Below are 18,290 nucleotides of genomic sequence, written 5' to 3' on the forward strand. Positions count from 1 at the left end.
GTGATCAGGTTAGTAACCAGCAGCTGATTAACTTATTTTATGAAACATTTGAGTTTGTTTTACTCATTCGAGAGCAAATTTTACCCTTGAAATCACAGTGGCACTGATACTTTTGCATGCATTTGTTTCTCTTGCAAAGCACAAGCAAGCAGGGCCCTGCTGCAATAGTTCTTAAAAGCATTTTAAAAACAAGTGCATCTACAAAAAGACTGAATTTGAACCCAGGACTTTCTTGCTGTGAGGCAACAGTGTAGCCAACGAGCCACCATGCTGCCCAAAGGTCACAGTGAAGTTTGCATATTGCAGCTATAAACTAGAATGATTAAATGCGTTTTCAGCGTGCTAAGTAAATGCTGAAGGCATTACCTGCATTATTCACTGCACATGCTGGACAGCCTGGGGCTGTTTTTTTACAGCAAAATGTTTGTTCATCACATATTGTACGAAATTCAAAGCACAGACAGCAGAGAGGGAACAAGTAGTTTCACTTCTGTGTCTCCAGAATCTGGGAGTCACTGGATATGTTCAAATGTTTCTAGTCCCTGACAGTACTCTCACTGCAGAACATTTTGGATCAGCTGAAGGCTTTTCAGGGAGTTTTTAAGGACATTCTGATAGTAACGAATTAAATAGTCCAACCTAGAAGTAATAAATGCATGAACTAGTTTTTCAACATCACTTTCAACATCGTCATGGTTTAAGAGACCAGACAAACAGCAGTTTAGGAAAACACATTTTATTGGAAATTTTAAAGTGTAAGTGTTGGATTTCACAGACTGGGAAAACAAATAGATCAATTCAGTTTATCGAAATACTTCAGCTTGCCTGAAGGGTCGGGAATGATCTGTGGAAAAGAAATCATTAAATTAGTGTGCAGCACATTTCATGTAAGAAGACCTATATGACACAATGTAGATTTCTGATAATAAACTAGTCATAGTGCAATTCCCACTTAACAATGGAAGAAATTAGCAAAAGGTGAATTCTTATCTTTGCAGTGTAATTGCTGGGTAATAATTTAAGGTCAACTTTCGAGGCCAAACTGAACTGTTTTAACTACATAAATAAATAAATAAATAAATAATAAAACCTCTTTTGAAGGAATAACAAAAAAAAAGTGGTGGGCCTGATTTGCAAAAACAATGTATCTCATAGTATACCTAATTGTCAATAATAAGGTCTATGTTACTCTAAATGGGACCATAATTTACTAAATCAAATCACGATGCATTAAGAAGACTTGAAACTACAGACTGAGATCATCGTTCAAGTGAGCAGCAGGATCATTTTCTAATCCTGTTACACAGTCAGATGCCTTTTTGCAACTAGTGCTGCCCCCTGCTGGCCGCTAAACAGAAACAATGCAATTTTAAAGCACTTCCATCATGCTTTCACTTTTCAGACTCAGAAACGACATCCATCTTTATATACAGTCTTCTTTATGGCAATCAGCCTGAGACAGCTCGTCAGTTTTTATAAATACATGGCTGCCTGTCTGATTTTTTTTTTAATATGCTGGAAGACAATAGCAGTTAGTGCCTAAGGATCCATATTAGTCACTGATACTTACTGTGTCACTGCCTGGTTTCCATCCTGCTGGACACACTGTGAAAACAATAACACAGAACTAGTCAGAATTTAAAGAAGAAACAGCTCAAAGACTCAGCTGACAGCCAGCTGTTTGTTTCTAGGTATTCTGCATAAACGAAAGACAGTCAGACATTTCAGCTGCTAATAATAAAATCCATCCTTTTACCTTCTCCATGTTTGTCTGTGTACTGGAAGGCCTGGACCAACCGCAAAGTTTCATCCACAGATCTTCCCACCGGAAGATCGTTCATAGTGATCTGCCTCAGGATACCTTTGCCATCGATGATGAATAGACCCCTGAGGAAGACATGGATGAGTTAGAATAGAGCATGAGTGGCTGCTCAATGCTTCCTGTGAATGTTTCCATGGGGTAAATTATCTAAATGTCAGCAGCAGGACTCTGCCTCATATATGCCATTTGTGGTTCTAGAACTATTTATGCCTTCCTGCATAAGGTGAATAAGGCACGTTGTATAACGAACTTTGAGTGCTCAGGTAAGGTTGAAAAGCACTATATATGAACCAGTCCATCTATCATTTACACACTGATCACAACCATTAGTTTTACAACTGCAAATAAAACCTTTAACTTACAGCAAGGAGCCATAACAATGCTACATAATAAGTAATATTTCTTTTAGCTGCTTAAGCTATAAAACTTTGATGATGGCTATAACTTCACCTCAGTGTGTGTCCTTGGTCCTCCAGGTAGACACCATAGTCTTTTGAAATCTGGTGAGTGAGGTCAGACAGCAGAGGGATTTTCATTTGTCCAAGTCCACCCTGCTTCCTGGGAGTATTGATCCTGTAAAAAACAGAAAGAAAAAAACATCAAAAACGTCTCCATTATCATAAAATGAATTAAAGTCTATCAAAAGTACATACAAAAGGTTAAAGTAGGAGAGCAAAATAATACAACATCATCTGTTTTTATTAGAGTTGATCTTCAGCCATTAAATTGTGATGGAAACAGCAATCTCACCAGGCCAAGTGTGTGAACTGGGAATCTACCGAGCAAGCGACCACCTCCGTGTTGATGGCTTGAAACTCGTGCAGACGATCACTGAATGCAATGATCTCAGTTGGACAGACAAATGTGCTGCAGAAAAAACAAAACAAATGCTTTTACTTGAGAACAACGCTGTGCAGCAATCCCAGCAGAACGTGCAAAGTGATAATGTAACGTGCATTCGATGGTACTTACAAGTCCAGGGGATAGAAGAAAAAAACGAGGTATTTGCCTTTGTAGTCCGACAGCTTCAGCTCCTTGAATTCACCGTTGATGACAGCTGTTCCTTCCCAGTGGGGTGCAGGCTTTGAAACTAAACCAGGGCGAAAAATCAAATTAAACGTTGGGACACAATATAACGTATTTCGTACTACAACTAGCAGTGCACTGTATTTAACCAGTGGAATAAGCCCCAACAGGTTGATCCTGTTAATCTGGACGTTTTTAGTGTTTTCAGTGGGAGAAACATTTAGTCACTTATCCAAGTGACTTCTTTAGTCTCAGCTGACTGCAGGTTTCCCCAACCTTTTAAAAAGTACATTTGCATCATGTCATAAATATGCAAATTGTGGAATAGGTGCAAAATTACGCACTTTGCCCGGTAAAGTCTACAAACTCATGTTTCCATATGGAAGAGGAAAAACCTGCAGTAATGAAAATGACTCAGACATCTTCACAGTAAATCTCCCATACATAATCACATGAGCTTAGTGGTCCCCTTTTATTATTTTGAAAGTAGTGTTATTTATGTTATCAGGTCTGTATTAAAAAGTGTAGGTACTGCGCCACACACAGTCATGTGTCAGAGGGGCGGGGAGAGGTGCTCAAGCCAAGATTTTCAGAGTATGACGTGTCCTACGAAAACCATGAGAGTTCAGGTTAGGCTTAAACTTTAAAGATATCACCAATATCAACAATAACTGCAAAATTAAACCATAACATGGGTGCTCTGTGCAGCACCAGCCTGCTACATCAACATGCACAAGCTGCTAGTCGTAGTTTGACAGGAAGGAGAAAGCAGCAAAAAAAACAACAACCCAATTTTAAATCAGTGCACACTTTAAATATGCAAATGCTAATCTAGCAGCACTCTCTGGATGAAAGCATGAGAGAAACTCACTCTTGGCTTTGCTGAGGTGGAGGGAATGGTCGGACACGGGCACACGGAAAGCCTCTCCGGGATAGACGTGTCCTCCCGCGTAACTTTGACACTGGGGGTTTTTCACCTGAGCGCTTTCCTCTGCAGACGTGACCGTGGCGAGGAGGAGCAGAGCGGTGCACAGAGCACAGAAAAGCTCCTTCATATCAGTGTGGAAAACAGACTCCATTGTTACGTCCCTTTAACAGCACGTAGCCACTCACCAGCAACGCGCCTCAGACCTTCTGCAGGATTGGAGCAGTCTTCCTTGTTCTTCTTCTTCGCTCAGGTTTTTCCAGTAGCTGACATCCTTGTTTTCACATTGCTGCCATCTTCTGGAAGCCCATCAGGCGTACTGCGTGTATCACTGGCGTGCACACACAGTGCCAGTTTTCATCTAGAGAAAACGATAGTTTGAAATGTTTTGAATGGATTTTGATATATTTTTGTCGAGGTGTGGAGTGGGGTAATGTTAACAGTCCATTAAAGTTTGGCTTACATCCACTAATGTCTTCAAAATCAAGCTCTATTGGTCAAAAACTGATAAAGAGCCTTGTAACTTAGAGCGACCACATACAGATTTAAAATATGCCACATTTGACCTCTGAACTCTCCTTGAAGGTCAATAGATTGATCTGAAGGTCAAAGTAACAATAATGCCATTTATAGGATTGAAAGCGATGTTGCTTATTACTGTTTGTCTTGACAACATACAGACATGTAAAGAATCATGTATTCTAAATACCACGTTACTTTGGACTTCTGACCTCTTCTTCAAGGTCAAACTTTTCTGGTCAACTATGCTTAAAATTCTGTTGCCTTTGTTTGTATTTTTAATATTTAGAAAACTGATGCATTTGAAACTTGACACTAAAACAATTTAGTTTCCTACATATGCTTGAATAGAATTGACTGTGTAATATTAACATATTAACATATTTATGTTTCAAGATTCTGTAGATTCAGAAGATCTTCCTGAAATATTTTCCCCACAACTTTATCAAAAGTGGTTTCAAATACCAAAACTAATAAAATACTAAAACTCTTGGGGTTGTTCTAAGGAGAAAAAGCCTTCCATTTAAAAAAATGAAATTAGAACAGCTTGCTGTCATGAACTGAGACGTTAAACAGTAAAAACAGTTTTATTTTGATTCATAAACGGGGACTCGGTTGTTCTCTAACACAGACAACATATTTGTGCAGACAAATATGTTGCTGTAAAGTTAAACAGGGAGCAGGTTTTTAAGCTGTTGACTTTTCTGGTGGAGTCAGCTGTCCAATGAGCCGCTGATAGTCACACTGTGGAGGAGCATGTTGTGAAGCCTGAACAAGCTTCTTACTGGCATCAAGAGACATCAGGACCTTTAAATGAATGCAAAAAAAGCAATAATATAAAATAAATTAATAAATGTGTGTTTCAAAGTGTCTTACTGACTTGTGAAAGATTAAACAGTCAACAAATTTATCTAAAGGACAGAACAAGCTCTGGGCGTAAGAGCACAGCTTTATATTCAATACCAGGAGGTGTGAACTGTTTTCTGCTTTTCTAATTAAAAAGTAAAAATTAACTATTTGAAGAGCACCAAATTCTCCAAACAGAGATTGTCTTATTGTAATGTGAGCATGTGCGATGCTGTGACCTGCTCGTTACCTGACGCATGGCATCCTGCTGGCTGTACAGGTATAAAGATCCTATGGCAGCTTCTCTCACTGCACTGTGGTAATCTGTGCATGCAGTTCTTAGAAGTAAGCCAGGCACATTTTCCTCCAGCAACAGGGATATGGCTCCATCAACATTTAGCAGGTTTCCCAGGGTGGCGCAGCAGTGACGACGTGTGAGGGCATCAGGATCATAGATTAGAGTTACCAACATGGCCACTGTCCTCCTGGCTTCATGTGTCCACCTTCTTTCTTCCTCCTCCATTCTCTGCTCTCTTAATGTTTCCAAATCATTTGCTGCCTCAATATCTGAGTACGTCTGTTTATTTTGTTGCTTTTCTATGCACCAGTTCTCTCTATGTATCCCCTTCTCACTGGGTCTGTCCATATGCAGCCCAGCTACAATATAGCCCAACCAGTTCCCAACCGCCCTGCAAGCCACCTGCCGGACAGGCATGCAGGAATCATTAAGACAGTTTATCATGGCTTTGAAAATGTCAGGTTTTAGGGTGTGTTGTGTGAGAGGCCTGAATGGATCCAAATTTCCTAAAAATCTACACGTGGCAGCCCTGATCTGCTCATACGAGTGAGCTAGTGCATGCTGCAGCACTGAGGTTTCTACATAAAGTTGCAGTGGGCAGGAGGGACAACGGGCTATCCCAGACAATAGAGTGAGGAGCTCCACAGCAGCTTCCCACAGAATTTCCAGCTGCAGGAGTTCAGGGAGCAGAGAGCTGGCAGTTCTGGTTGGAGGACTCTGACGGCTGGAGGCAGGGAGCTGATCGTCCCAGGATGGCAAGAAAAAGCAAGAATCTGCTTTTGTGAGGTGGTCAATCGAGCGGGGGGAATCACACAGGAGCAAGCGGCTCAGAAGGGAGAGAGGCAGCTCCAGTAGATGAAGAGGAAGGGTTTGAATTACCTGCCAAAGCACAAAAAACCCCAAATCACACAGACAACTCACCACGCATCAAACAGGCAACAACAGACAACAATGTGAATCTAGTGCAAGAGTTATCCTGTGTTGCATCAGAGAATTATGTTTGTCGGCGAGGTCTTTATTGGAGCAAAATAAGGCCCTAACCTGCAGGAGGCTTGTAACAATACCACAGCTGTCGTACAACTGGAGAACTGTGGACATGGTGTGTGAAGGCAGGTCCAGGGCAAATGGAAAACATAACAAGTGGCAGCTCAGTGTGGATAAAGTGTTGTGACTCGGATCCACCCTGTGCCTCCCAGGATTGCCCTTGGCAAACAAATGAAGACTGTAGGGTATAAAAGATGCTATTGTTAGCTGCAGACATTGTAGCTGATTTGTAATACAAATAAAAATACAGTTTAATTAAGACATCTCAACACTAACCAGTAGGTGCCTAGAAGGCGGCCGAGAGCATACACACATTCTGATCCATCATCACAAAACAGAGGAATGCACAAATATGCATCACTGCAGAAGGCAAACAGTAAAGCAGAGAGAAAGGAATACAGCCCTGTAACACACACACACACACACACACACACACACACATACACACACACACAAAGAAGTAAAGTTTGTTTTTTTCATTAGAAGTGTTTTCAGACATCATGGGTTTCACAGGATGAGTACGATTACCATTTGTTGAACAGAAGTCAGAGTCTGATGTTGCCCTTCTTAGGGAAGCACCAATCTTTTTGCACAGATTCAGAAAGAAAACTGGATTTAAATCCGAGGGCAAAGGGCCATTCTCATGCTGTTTAAACAAGAAAGCACAGACATTTAGTACAGATACGTTGCTAATATCCACCCATTTACATGTTTAACCAAACTTCATCTGCAGTCTGACCTCATTAAGTGCATCTAGGAACAAAGACAGCAGGCCATCACAGAGTCCCCAACCAGAGGGTGGAGAAATGTGGGGCTGATAATGTAGAAAAATAAATGGATCACACATTTTCAGATCCCTTTAAGCTTTCATATTACTGCCAGGTTTACATGAGCTCAGTACCTCACATGGGTCCAAGACCAGAGTTTTCAGCAAGGATGCTAGATGCTCCACATCAACTTTGACATCAACATTGTGTTGTGTGAAGAGAGACAAAACACAAGCAGCCAGAGGCTAAAAGACAGATAATCGAGCGTTTCACACAACAGACCAGCTAAATGCATATCAAAAAGGTACAGACACAGAATATTATATGTAAACTATGCTGAACATGGTTGATGCTGTTGAAATATGTCAGTGGGTACTCACGACCAGACGACTGAGATTTGGTTGACTAAGAATTGTTTTGAAGGACTTGGTGAACTCTTCCAGGCTAAAGTGTGAGAAGCAGATGGTGAGCTGCTGTAGTTGGAATCACGTGTGTATGCATTGAGTATTTCACAAATTAAGAAAATCAGATTAAGCAAGGAACAAAAATTACTTATCAAACCTTTGTTCTTGTTCCACCCAGGCACAATTCTTCTCCCAGGACGGGGATACTCTGCTGGTGCTGAACAGGTGGCAAAGTACCAAAGTAGAAGTGAGAAACATTGTTGCAGGATCAGTTCATTGTGAAACACTGTTTCAATCCAGAGTAGCAACCTTAATGAAATCTGAGCTTTCTACAGTATCCTGGATCAGGCCAAAGAGGACACGGGGTAGCCGAAATTCACAGCCGACGTTGTTCAACTTCTCAACCTCAGCAATCAAAAGCAGATTATGTAGGACCCTCATTGGTTGCTGAATCTGCTGAACTTCTTTTACCACGCCCCCTTTTAGCTGTCCAAGACAAGGGAAAAAAAAGAGTAGATACAAAATTGTTTAGAAGAAGGAGAAATTCACACCAAGTAAAAGGCTGAAACAAATTACCTGAGCTTTAAATGCCTGAATCTTAGATTTAATCTGAGGTATAATAACACTGTAATCTAACATCTCTCTCTTTTGTCTGCTGGGATCTGATTGTTGGGCCAGATTCTTCCAGTACTCCTTGTTGTTGACATCCTGAAAGACCAAGAAATGACTGAGTGTGAACTATATATTAATTTAATAGAGCAAGTTTTTTTTAAATTACCAAAGCAGATGCTCTTCTCACAGAGAATATACAGTATAAATATTTTCTAATGCGTGGAAAAGTGTGCCCTGGCTTTTCTTACTGCATCTCCCCGCAAGTGGCGGCCTGATCTCTTTAGACCTGTGCTTTGATGTCGACCTAGCTTCAATCTTCGATCCGAGGCTTCGATTAGTAGCTATCATATCCAGCTTACCCGTGGGGTTGCGCACTGTAGGAGACAGTAATAATTACAGATTACTCACTTTGACACTGTCACTTCCTGGTGGTTTCCTTTTGTAAACCCGTCCAAAACCCTTTCCCTCCAGCGACAAACCGTTATGGGAGTTCATTTGTGGGAAAGTTGGTTTTGTTGGAGTCGACAAAACCCTAACTTTGAAACTGTGACAGGGAGGGTGGCAACGAATAGCATAGACGCAGCCTAGCAACGGCAGCTGCGTTCATGGCACAAAAAAATTAATAAATCTGAACGTTAAATAAAATTCTACTCCCTGAGTCAATTTATAGAGTATTATTACTATTGTTGGCGCAATATTAGAAATTCTATAGCACAAATTATTATAAATATATTATAAAGGTTTGGTCCCTGCATCTTTGGGTTAATTTTATCTGCCCAAAGAATAATTTTCAGGAACTGTGCTGGCTTTTTTAGAGTTTTTTTTTTTTTTTTTTTTTGATAGTCCAATCTAGTCTAATCTACTTTAGCCCAAACAGGCCAGAGCTCAAGTTGTGCAGCAGAGGAGGCCAATGAGCTGAATGAGGTGTATTGACTGATGTCTGTGTGTTTAGCAGCTGCACACTGACTCCTGCTGAGGCAGGTTGGTAACATCTGTCTGTGCCAGTGGCTGCTGATGTGACTCCTTCAAAGCTGAATTAGAGGAAGCAGATGGCTGTATCTCAGCTGGCCTCGCACAAAGGCTCTTGGACTGTTGAGCATTTCTGTAAAGATTCAGACACAGATGCCACAAAACAAACAAAAACACAAGAAGTCTCTTTTTTGGGCAACACTTACTGTACTGTACTATAGGTGTGATGTCGGATTCTCTTCCTTTTTTTGCCCTAAAAACAAGCACATTAGAATTTCATGAGGTCATACAGACTCTGCAGTGACTGTTTCATCATTCGTGGCTGTGACAGTTGTAGTTTACTTGGTGGACCAGTCTGTTTGCTCCTTGACGTAATGTCACCTTTAGTTACAACATGATCAGAATCAGAATACTTTATTGATCCCTAGGGGAAATTATTTTTCGTTACAGTCCTCCATTATAAACAAACATTAACAGAGACAGACAATACACTAACTAAGAATAGCACAATATATACAGGCAAAAGTCACTTATTTAATCATAAATAGCTGAAAAAGAACTTGTGCAAGAAGGGTGTAGCTGTTGCAGTAAACAGTGTGTTAAGTGGATGCGTTGTACAACGTGCTCCTGTGACTGACCAGCATGTCATGGAGTGGGTGGGAGGTGTTATCCAACATTGTCTTTATCTTGGACAACATCCGCCTCTCCGACACCACCTTGAGGGAGTCCAGCTCCATCCCCACAACATTACTGGCCTTACGAATCAGTTTATAGAGTCTGTTGGCATCTGCGACCCTCAGCCTGCTCCTCCAGCATGCAACAGCATAGAGGATCGCACTGGCCACAACAGACTCATAGAAAATCCTGAGCATTGTCCGGCAAATGTTGAAGGACATCAGTCACCTCAAAAAATAGAGACGACTCTGGCCCTTCCTGTAAAGTGCTGTGGTGTTTTTAGCCCAGTCCAGTTTATTGTCAATGTGTACACCGAGGTATTTATAGTCATCCACAATGTCAGCATTGGGGATTGAAACAGGGGTCAAGTGTTTCCTGGTCTTCCTAAAGTCCACTATCAATTCCTTGGTCTTTGCCACGTTGAGCTGCAGATGATTCTGCTCACACCACGTGACAAAGGAGTCGACCACAGTCGACCACTCTGTCTTATCATGCTTGCTGATGCATCCAACCACCGCGATATCATCAGAAAACTTCTGAAGATGGTAGGTCTCTGTGCAGTGGCTGAAGTCTGTGGTGTAGAGGGTGAAGAGGAAGGGGGAGAAGACAGTCCCCTGTGGTGCCCCTATGTTGCTGATTACCTTGTCAGACACACACTGTGGGAGACGTACATATTGTGGTCTTTCTGTCAGGTAATCAACAATTCAGGACACCAGAGAAGCATCCACCTGCATCACTAATACTTATCACCCAGGAGGGTCAGCCTGATGGTGTTGAAAGCACTGGAAAAGTCAAAAAACATGACCCTCACAGTGCTCACCGGCTGGTCCAGATGGGTGTAGACACGATTGAGCAGGTAGATGATGGCGTCCTCTGTTCCGAGACGAGGCTGATAAGCAAATTGAAGGGGATCCAGATGTGGTCTGACAATGGGTCGCAGCTGGTCCAGGATGAGCCTTTCCAGGGTCTTCATGATGTGGGAGGTCAGTGCCAGAGGCCTGTAATCCTGGGGGCCACTGGGACGTGGCGTCTGGGATGTGGCCACTGGGACGATACCTGCAGGTCACTGAAAAAATACAGTTCTCCAACAGGATGCAGGTCCTGGACCATGTTATCAGGAATCTTGAGCACATTACACTTAAAACATACAAAACACAGAACAGGCAATGAGACAAGCTGCAATGCTATCATCTGGGTGGAAGAAGCGATCAGCGGGAGGAGAACGTGGATAAAAGCTCATTCATACATAGCCTTGCTTTGCTCTGATGAGTCATTCATTTTAAATTATGATTCACAGAGAGTGATTAAGTTTACTGACCAGCAAAGATTCACACTGCAGTTATGCAAAGGGGAAATACAAGGAAGGTCACAGAAGATTGATATTGATCCTTTCAGATTTGTTCACCAAAAGAAAAGAAAAAAAACCGTCATTAACGCTGTTCATTATTTGTCAGACCGGTTTTATTTTCATACTTTGTAAATATCTATGTTGTATGGAGCTTGAACTAAAATGTAAATATGTTTACTGTATTTGTAATAATTATAATCCATTCGCTGTACAGCATAGATGTGTCATGCAGATATCCTAATTCTGTGTATGGTAATCTTGCACCATTGAACTGTTAGTGAATGAGGCAACAATAAAAGTGGGAAACGTGCATTAGCAGATCAAGTGCTGCCTGCTTATTTCCTGCTTTATGTGAGCTTCTGCTGTAGTTTATTATGTGCTTTAGTCCCAAGACACCACCCTTTTACTGTGGCGCACAATAAGATCTTCTGATGTTTGGTGTCATCTTCCTGTGAACAGGTGGATTAATTCATTTCAAGTTTATGTATGTAGCACCAAATCACAGCAGGGGCTGAACACTGTAAAGACTCTAGAATAATTATGGAGGCACGACATTTAAAGCTCCCATCCTTCCATCCCACAGACCTAAAAGTTAGTTATATGATAAACAGCACCGTGTTTGTTTACTTGATTTGTAAAATGCAAAGTGGTGACGTCCTCATATGGAGACAGTTTTTTTAATAGGCCAAAACAAGTCATTGTTTACAAAAATGTACATTTTATTGGGCAAAATGAGGTAAACAGTGAAGAAAAGTATGAGAAAACAGAGCATAGGATCTCCGGAGACTGTGGCAACTAGAATTATTGTATACACGTGTGTGTATTAAGGACTGACACAGACAAAGAATGAATCAGACAATGAAGCAATGTCCTTTTTAAATGTTTATTTATAAACAGGATAAAATCATTCAAGTATTGAGTCATGAATAAAACATCAACCTCTGATCTGCTAATTGGGAAACAGAGGATGTCAGTGTATTTTTCAGTGCTTGTCTAAATTGAGTGAGATGACTTTACATTTGAATAGATTTGATTACAAGTTATATTTGGTTTTAATTGAATGAGTTCAATTTGATTTAAATCAAGCCAATTCACAACATATAAACTTGAAATATATGATAAGATAAAGGTTGTGCAACAATACAGAGAAAGCCCCAACAATCAAATGACCTCCTATGAGCAAGAACTTGGCAACAGTGGGAAGGAAAAACTCCATTTTCGGCAAAACCAGAATCAGGGAGGGGCCATCTGCCTCCACCGGTTGGGGTAAGAAAATGAAACTAAACTATAGGGAGACAAAGAGGAAAGATGTTCATGATATATATGAAACTTTCCGCTAGCCTGGACTAAAATATTGTTTTTGACAGGAAAGTATTGTTTCATTCATGTTTATTCCACGAGGTGGACAGCAGGAATAAAACAAACCAGATACTAAGAAATAAAGTATACAATGAAATTTTCTCGATATGCTAAAATTCCCACTGAGACTGGATAAGATTATTCTAAAACTGGTCAAAATACAATTCTCTTCATGCACAGAAATCCCACCCAGTCCCACAACCCAGGACGAATATTCCTTGTGTGTTCTTGAGCTGGACAGAAATCCCTCTTGCTGAGCGGGGTCCACGCCAGCCTCGTGTCAGGCAGACGAGGAGCCTCCTGTCCCAGTCTCATCCGTCCACTGGGCCCATCACATCCCAGCCCAGTTCGCATTCTGCATTGGAGTCCGTCGCTCGATACCACCGCGGCTCCCCTCACGTCATCACCTGTAAGTAAAAACAAATAGGAGCCAGAACCATCATCCCGGAAGCTGCCCTGGCTTATAGCCATGGCGACCCTCTCCCAACACGGCTGCACCCAGTGAACAACAGTGAGACGCTACTGACAAATGCAGGCAGTGGTATACATCTGCCCTGATGTCAATCACACACGTTGTCTCCTACTGTCGCCGTTCCTGCTGTCGGGACTGGGTCACCACATCACGCTGACCGGTCTCCAGACAAGGCGTCGCACCCCCCACGATCACGCAGCGGCTCCCTCTTTTCCACCTGGCCTTCATGCGTTCCTCTTCCAATCTAGGGCCTCTCTCCTTCCAGTGCTCAGCTTGCTTCCTTTTAATACGACCTTTAAACAGCTGAAAGGAAACCTCTGGACACACCCATGCCTCAACATGTGATCACTATCAGCTAATTTTTCCCATGCCCAGCTAATCCACAGTGGATTAAAACAACGTAAAATGACACACTAAAAACATGCGATACAAACAGAATAAAATCATGCAAATAAAAACTACACTCACAAATAGATACTAAAATCAGAAGAAAACCAAGATAAACGATGAATACAAAATTTCTACTGTGTGCAACTCTTTCAGTCTTTGAATATTTTTCATTTCTTACAATCAGAATTCTCCAATAGATTTGTAGAAGAAAATTATTTTCTTTCAGGCATCACCAACTGAACCTTTTATGTTAACGTCTCAAGCTCCAGCCTAACCTCATTGAATTTTGCTTAGCAAAGTACTTTTCAACTCTAATAATTAGTAAGATTATATTTCTTATCATCTGTTGGTCGTCTGACCTGATAAACTTCAATGAACATTATGACACAGGAGTGATTGTCTCTAAAAATGGGCTCCTGCACGCTTGCAGACATTTTTCCATCACAACTTATTTATGATGAATGATTTGATAAAAAGCTGTGAAACATTACTGATAAACTGCATGTGATGTTACATTAAAGCCAATTTTCTATTAAAATCAGGGACTTTTCTAACTGACCTCTGACCTTTGAGCAGTAGTGTGTACTGTATGCTTGTATGTAACTGTATCTGACCTGGATTTTATCACCAGTTTCAAATAAGAATCTTCTTTAAAGTCTGTCTTTCAATACAAAATAAGTTAAACTTTATCAAGGCTGATGGTAAACTGTCCCTAACAAGTCCACTTTATTGCGTGCTCATTGACTTTCTCCTATCAGAGCTGTTTAACAAGCCCACTTTATACATGCTTATTAATCTATCACACTTATCAGTGGTTCATGGTTGCTTAAAGCCTATGTCTGAACTTGACCACAGAGGCAGAGCATCATTCAATCTTGGCAGCAGCTCCAGGATGACAAACTCCACTTTCTCTGCATCAAGACAGCTCATAACTTTTTAACAGTCTCTCCTGATAGTCTCATATCATCTGCTCTAATCAATAACCATACACTATCATTACAATGTAGACTACAGCTCAAAAGTCTGAGGTGAATTAGAAATGTCTTGTTTTCAGAATAGACTCAAATTAGGTTTCAGATTGAATCACAGCAATTTATGAAAATAATCATATAAATGCTTAATATTAACACTGATCACAAATCATGAATGATTTTTAATAGAATATCTACAGAGGTGTTCAGAGACCCATTTTCAGCAATAATCCCTCCTGTGTTCAGTGGTACATTGTCTTATCTAATGCAAGCTTAACACATTAAAGCCTAACTTATCACTCAAAACAGCTTTTTAAAGATTTTTGCACAAACTGAAACTATTGTGGTGATTAAAGAAACAATAAATGTGTCTGGATCATCCCAGTGTTTGTTTTTAACCTCATGAAACCAAGTTTCCATTTTCCTCTAAAGGGGCTGCAACACCCAGCTGCACAAAACCTTCACTTTTTTTAACAGTTTCACTCTTTGAATATTTTTCATTTCTTACAATCAGAATTCTCCAATAGATTTGTAGAAGAAAATTATTTTCTTTCAGGCATCACCAACTGAACCTGTTATGTTAACGTCTCAAGCTCCAGCCTAACCTCATTGAATTTTGCTTAGCAAAGTACTTTTCAACTCTAATAATTAGTAAGATTATATTTCTTATCATCTGTTGGTCGTCTGACCTGATAAACTTCAATGAACATTATGACACAGGAGTGATTGTCTCTAAAAATGGGCTCCTGCACGCTTGCAGACATTTTTCCATCACAACTTATGGATGATGAAGGATTTGATTAAAAGCTGTGAAACATTACTGATAAACTTCATGTGATGTTACATTAAAGCCAATTTTCTATTAAAATCAGGGACTTTTCTAACTGACCTCTGACCTTTGAGCAGTAGTGTGTACTGTATGCTTGTATGTAACTGTATCTGACCTGGATTTTATCACCAGTTTCAAATAAGAATCTTCTTTAAAGTCTGTCTTTCAATACAAATGAAGTTAAACTTTATCAAGGCTGATGGTAAACTGTCCCTAACAAGTCCACTTTATTGCGTGCTCATTGACTTTCTCCTATCAGAGCTGTTTAACAAGCCCACTTTATACATGCTTATTAATCTATCACGCTTATCAGTGGCTCATGGTTGCTTAAAGCCTATGTCTGAACTTGACCACAGAGGCAGAGCATCATTCAATCTTGGCAGCAGCTCCAGGATGACAAACTCCACTTTCTCTGCATCAAGACAGCTCATAACTTTTTAACAGTCTCTCCTGATAGTCTCATATCATCTGCTCTAATCAATAACCAATACACTATCATTACAATGTAGACTACAGCTCAAAAGTCTGAGGTGAATTAGAAATGTCTTGTTTTCAGAATAGACTCAAATTAGGTTTCAGATTGAATCACAGCAATTTATGAAAATAATCATATAAATGCTTAATATTAACACTGATCACAAATCATGAATGATTTTTAATAGAATATCTACAGAGGTGTTCAGAGACCCATTTTCAGCAATAATCCCTCCTGTGTTCAGTGGTACATTGTCTTATCTAATGCAAGCTTAACACATTAAAGCCTAACTTATCACTCAAAACAGCTTTTTAAAGATTTTTGCACAAACTGAAACTATTGTGGTGATTAAAGAAACAATAAATGTGTCTGGATCATCCCAGTGTTTGTTTTTAACCTCATGAAACCAAGTTTCCATTTTCCTCTAAAGGGGCTGCAACACCCAGCTGCACAAAACCTTCACTTTTTTTAACAGTTTCACTCTTTGAATATTTTTCATTTCTTACAATCAGAATTCTCCAATAGATTTGTAGAAGAAAATTATTTTCTTTCATGCATCACCAACTGAACCTGTTATGTTAACGTCTCAATCTCCAGCCTAACCTCATTGAATTTTGCTTAGCAAAGTACTTTTCAACTCTAATAATTAGTAAGATTATATTTCTTATCATCTGTTGGTCGTCTGACCTGATAAACTTCAATGAACATTATGACACAGGAGTGATTGTCTCTAAAAATGGGCTCCTGCACGCTTGCAGACATTTTTCCATCACAACTTATGGATGATGAATGATTTGATTAAAAGCTGTGAAACATTACTGATAACCTTCATGTGATGTTACATTAAAGCCAATTTTCTATTAAAATCAGGGACTTTTCTAACTGACCTCTGACCTTTGAGCAGTAGTGTGTACTGTATGCTTGTATGTAACTGTATCTGACCTGGATTTTATCACCAGTTTCAAATAAGAATCTTCTTTAAAGTCTGTCTTTCAATACAAAATAAGTTAAACTTTATCAAGGCTGATGGTAAACTGTCCCTAACAAGTCCACTTTATTGCGTGCTCATTGACTTTCTCCTATCAGAGCTGTTTAACAAGCCCACTTTATACATGCTTATTAATCTATCACGCTTATCAGTGGCTCATGGTTGCTTAAAGCCTATGTCTGAACTTGACCACAGAGGCAGAGCATCATTCAATCTTGGCAGCAGCTCCAGGATGACAAACTCCACTTTCTCTGCATCAAGACAGCTCATAACTTTTTAACAGTCTCTCCTGATAGTCTCATATCATCTGCTCTAATAAATAACGGTACACTATCATTACAATGTAGACTACAGCTCAAAAGTCTGAGGTGAATTAGAAATGTCTTGTTTTCAGAATAGACTCAAATTTGGTTTCAGATTGAATCACAGCAATTTTTAAAAAATAATCTTATAAATGCTTAATATTAACACTGATCACAAATCATGAATGATTTTTAATAGAATATCTACAGAGGTGTTCAGAGACCCATTTTCAGCAATAATCCCTCCTGTGATCAGTGGTACATTGTCTTATCTAATGCAAGCTTAACACATTAAAGCCTAACTTATCACTCAAAACAGCTTTTTAAGAGATTTTTGCACAAACTGAAACTATTGTGGTGATTAAAGAAACAATAAATGTGTCTGGATCATCCCAGTGTTTGTTTTTAACCTCATGAAACCAAGTTTCCATTTTCCTCTAAAGGGGCTGCAACACCCAGCTGCACAAAACCTTCACTTTTTTTAAAAAGTTTCACTCTTTGAATATTTTTCATTTCTTACAATCAGAATTCTCCAATAGATTTGTAGAAGAAAATTATTTTCTTTCAGGCATCACCAACTGAACCTGTTATGTTAACGTCTCAAGCTCCAGCCTAACCTCATTGAATTTTGCTTAGCAAAGTACTTTTCAACTCTAATAATTAGTAAGATTATATTTCTTATCATCTGTTGGTCGTCTGACCTGATAAACTTCAATGAACATTATGACACAGGAGTGATTGTCTCTAAAAATGGGCTCCTGCACGCTTGCAGACATTTTTCCATCACAACTTATGGATGATGAAGGATTTGATTAAAGCTGTGAAACATTACTGATAAACTTCATGTGATGTTACATTAAAGCCAATTTTCTATTAAAATCAGGGACTTTTCTAACTGACCTCTGACCTTTGAGCAGTAGTGTGTACTGTATGCTTGTATGTAACTGTATCTGACCTGGATTTTATCACCAGTTTCAAATAAGAATCTTCTTTAAAGTCTGTCTTTCAATACAAAATAAGTTAAACTTTATCAAGGCTGATGGTAAACTGTCCCTAACAAGTCCACTTTATTGCGTGCTCATTGACTTTCTCCTATCAGAGCTGTTTAACAAGCCCACTTTATACATGCTTATTAATCTATCACGCTTATCAGTGGCTCATGGTTGCTTAAAGCCTATGTCTGAACTTGACCACAGAGGCAGAGCATCATTCAATCTTGGCAGCAGCTCCAGGATGACAAACTCCACTT

At 39.8% G+C, this 18,290-nt stretch overlaps 2 protein-coding genes and 1 long non-coding RNA gene across 3 annotated transcripts; all 3 read right to left on the bottom strand.

The window, feature by feature from the left end:
* Positions 1 to 720: 720 nt before the first annotated feature.
* prdx4 (peroxiredoxin 4) lies at positions 721 to 4,008 on the bottom strand. Its single transcript, XM_085174267.1, has 7 exons — positions 3,720 to 4,008; positions 2,795 to 2,912; positions 2,573 to 2,689; positions 2,273 to 2,395; positions 1,757 to 1,887; positions 1,571 to 1,605; positions 721 to 844 (listed from the first exon to the last, which is right to left on the bottom strand). The coding sequence occupies exons 1-7, from the start codon at positions 3,925 to 3,927 to the stop codon at positions 794 to 796; spliced, it is 783 nt and encodes a 260-aa protein (XP_085030393.1). The 5' UTR covers positions 3,928 to 4,008; the 3' UTR covers positions 721 to 793.
* Positions 4,009 to 4,729: 721 nt separating this feature from the next.
* Positions 4,730 to 7,909, bottom strand: LOC146509793 (serine/threonine-protein kinase 36-like). The gene is made up of 9 exons (XM_085175493.1): positions 7,809 to 7,909; positions 7,628 to 7,691; positions 7,382 to 7,492; positions 7,220 to 7,294; positions 7,009 to 7,126; positions 6,757 to 6,883; positions 6,478 to 6,658; positions 5,389 to 6,315; positions 4,730 to 5,099 (listed from the first exon to the last, which is right to left on the bottom strand). The coding sequence occupies exons 1-9, from the start codon at positions 7,907 to 7,909 to the stop codon at positions 4,980 to 4,982; spliced, it is 1,824 nt and encodes a 607-aa protein (XP_085031619.1). The 3' UTR covers positions 4,730 to 4,979.
* Positions 7,910 to 12,627: 4,718 nt separating this feature from the next.
* Positions 12,628 to 15,761, bottom strand: LOC146509794 (uncharacterized). Its single transcript, XR_014876399.1, has 2 exons — positions 13,142 to 15,761; positions 12,628 to 13,021 (listed from the first exon to the last, which is right to left on the bottom strand). It is a non-coding gene; the product is annotated as an uncharacterized LOC146509794 (long non-coding RNA).
* Positions 15,762 to 18,290: the final 2,529 nt, after the last annotated feature.

Source organism: Neolamprologus multifasciatus, chromosome 10, assembly GCF_963576455.1.
Source record: "Neolamprologus multifasciatus chromosome 10, fNeoMul1.2, whole genome shotgun sequence".
Lineage (NCBI taxonomy): Eukaryota > Metazoa > Chordata > Actinopteri > Cichliformes > Cichlidae > Neolamprologus > Neolamprologus multifasciatus.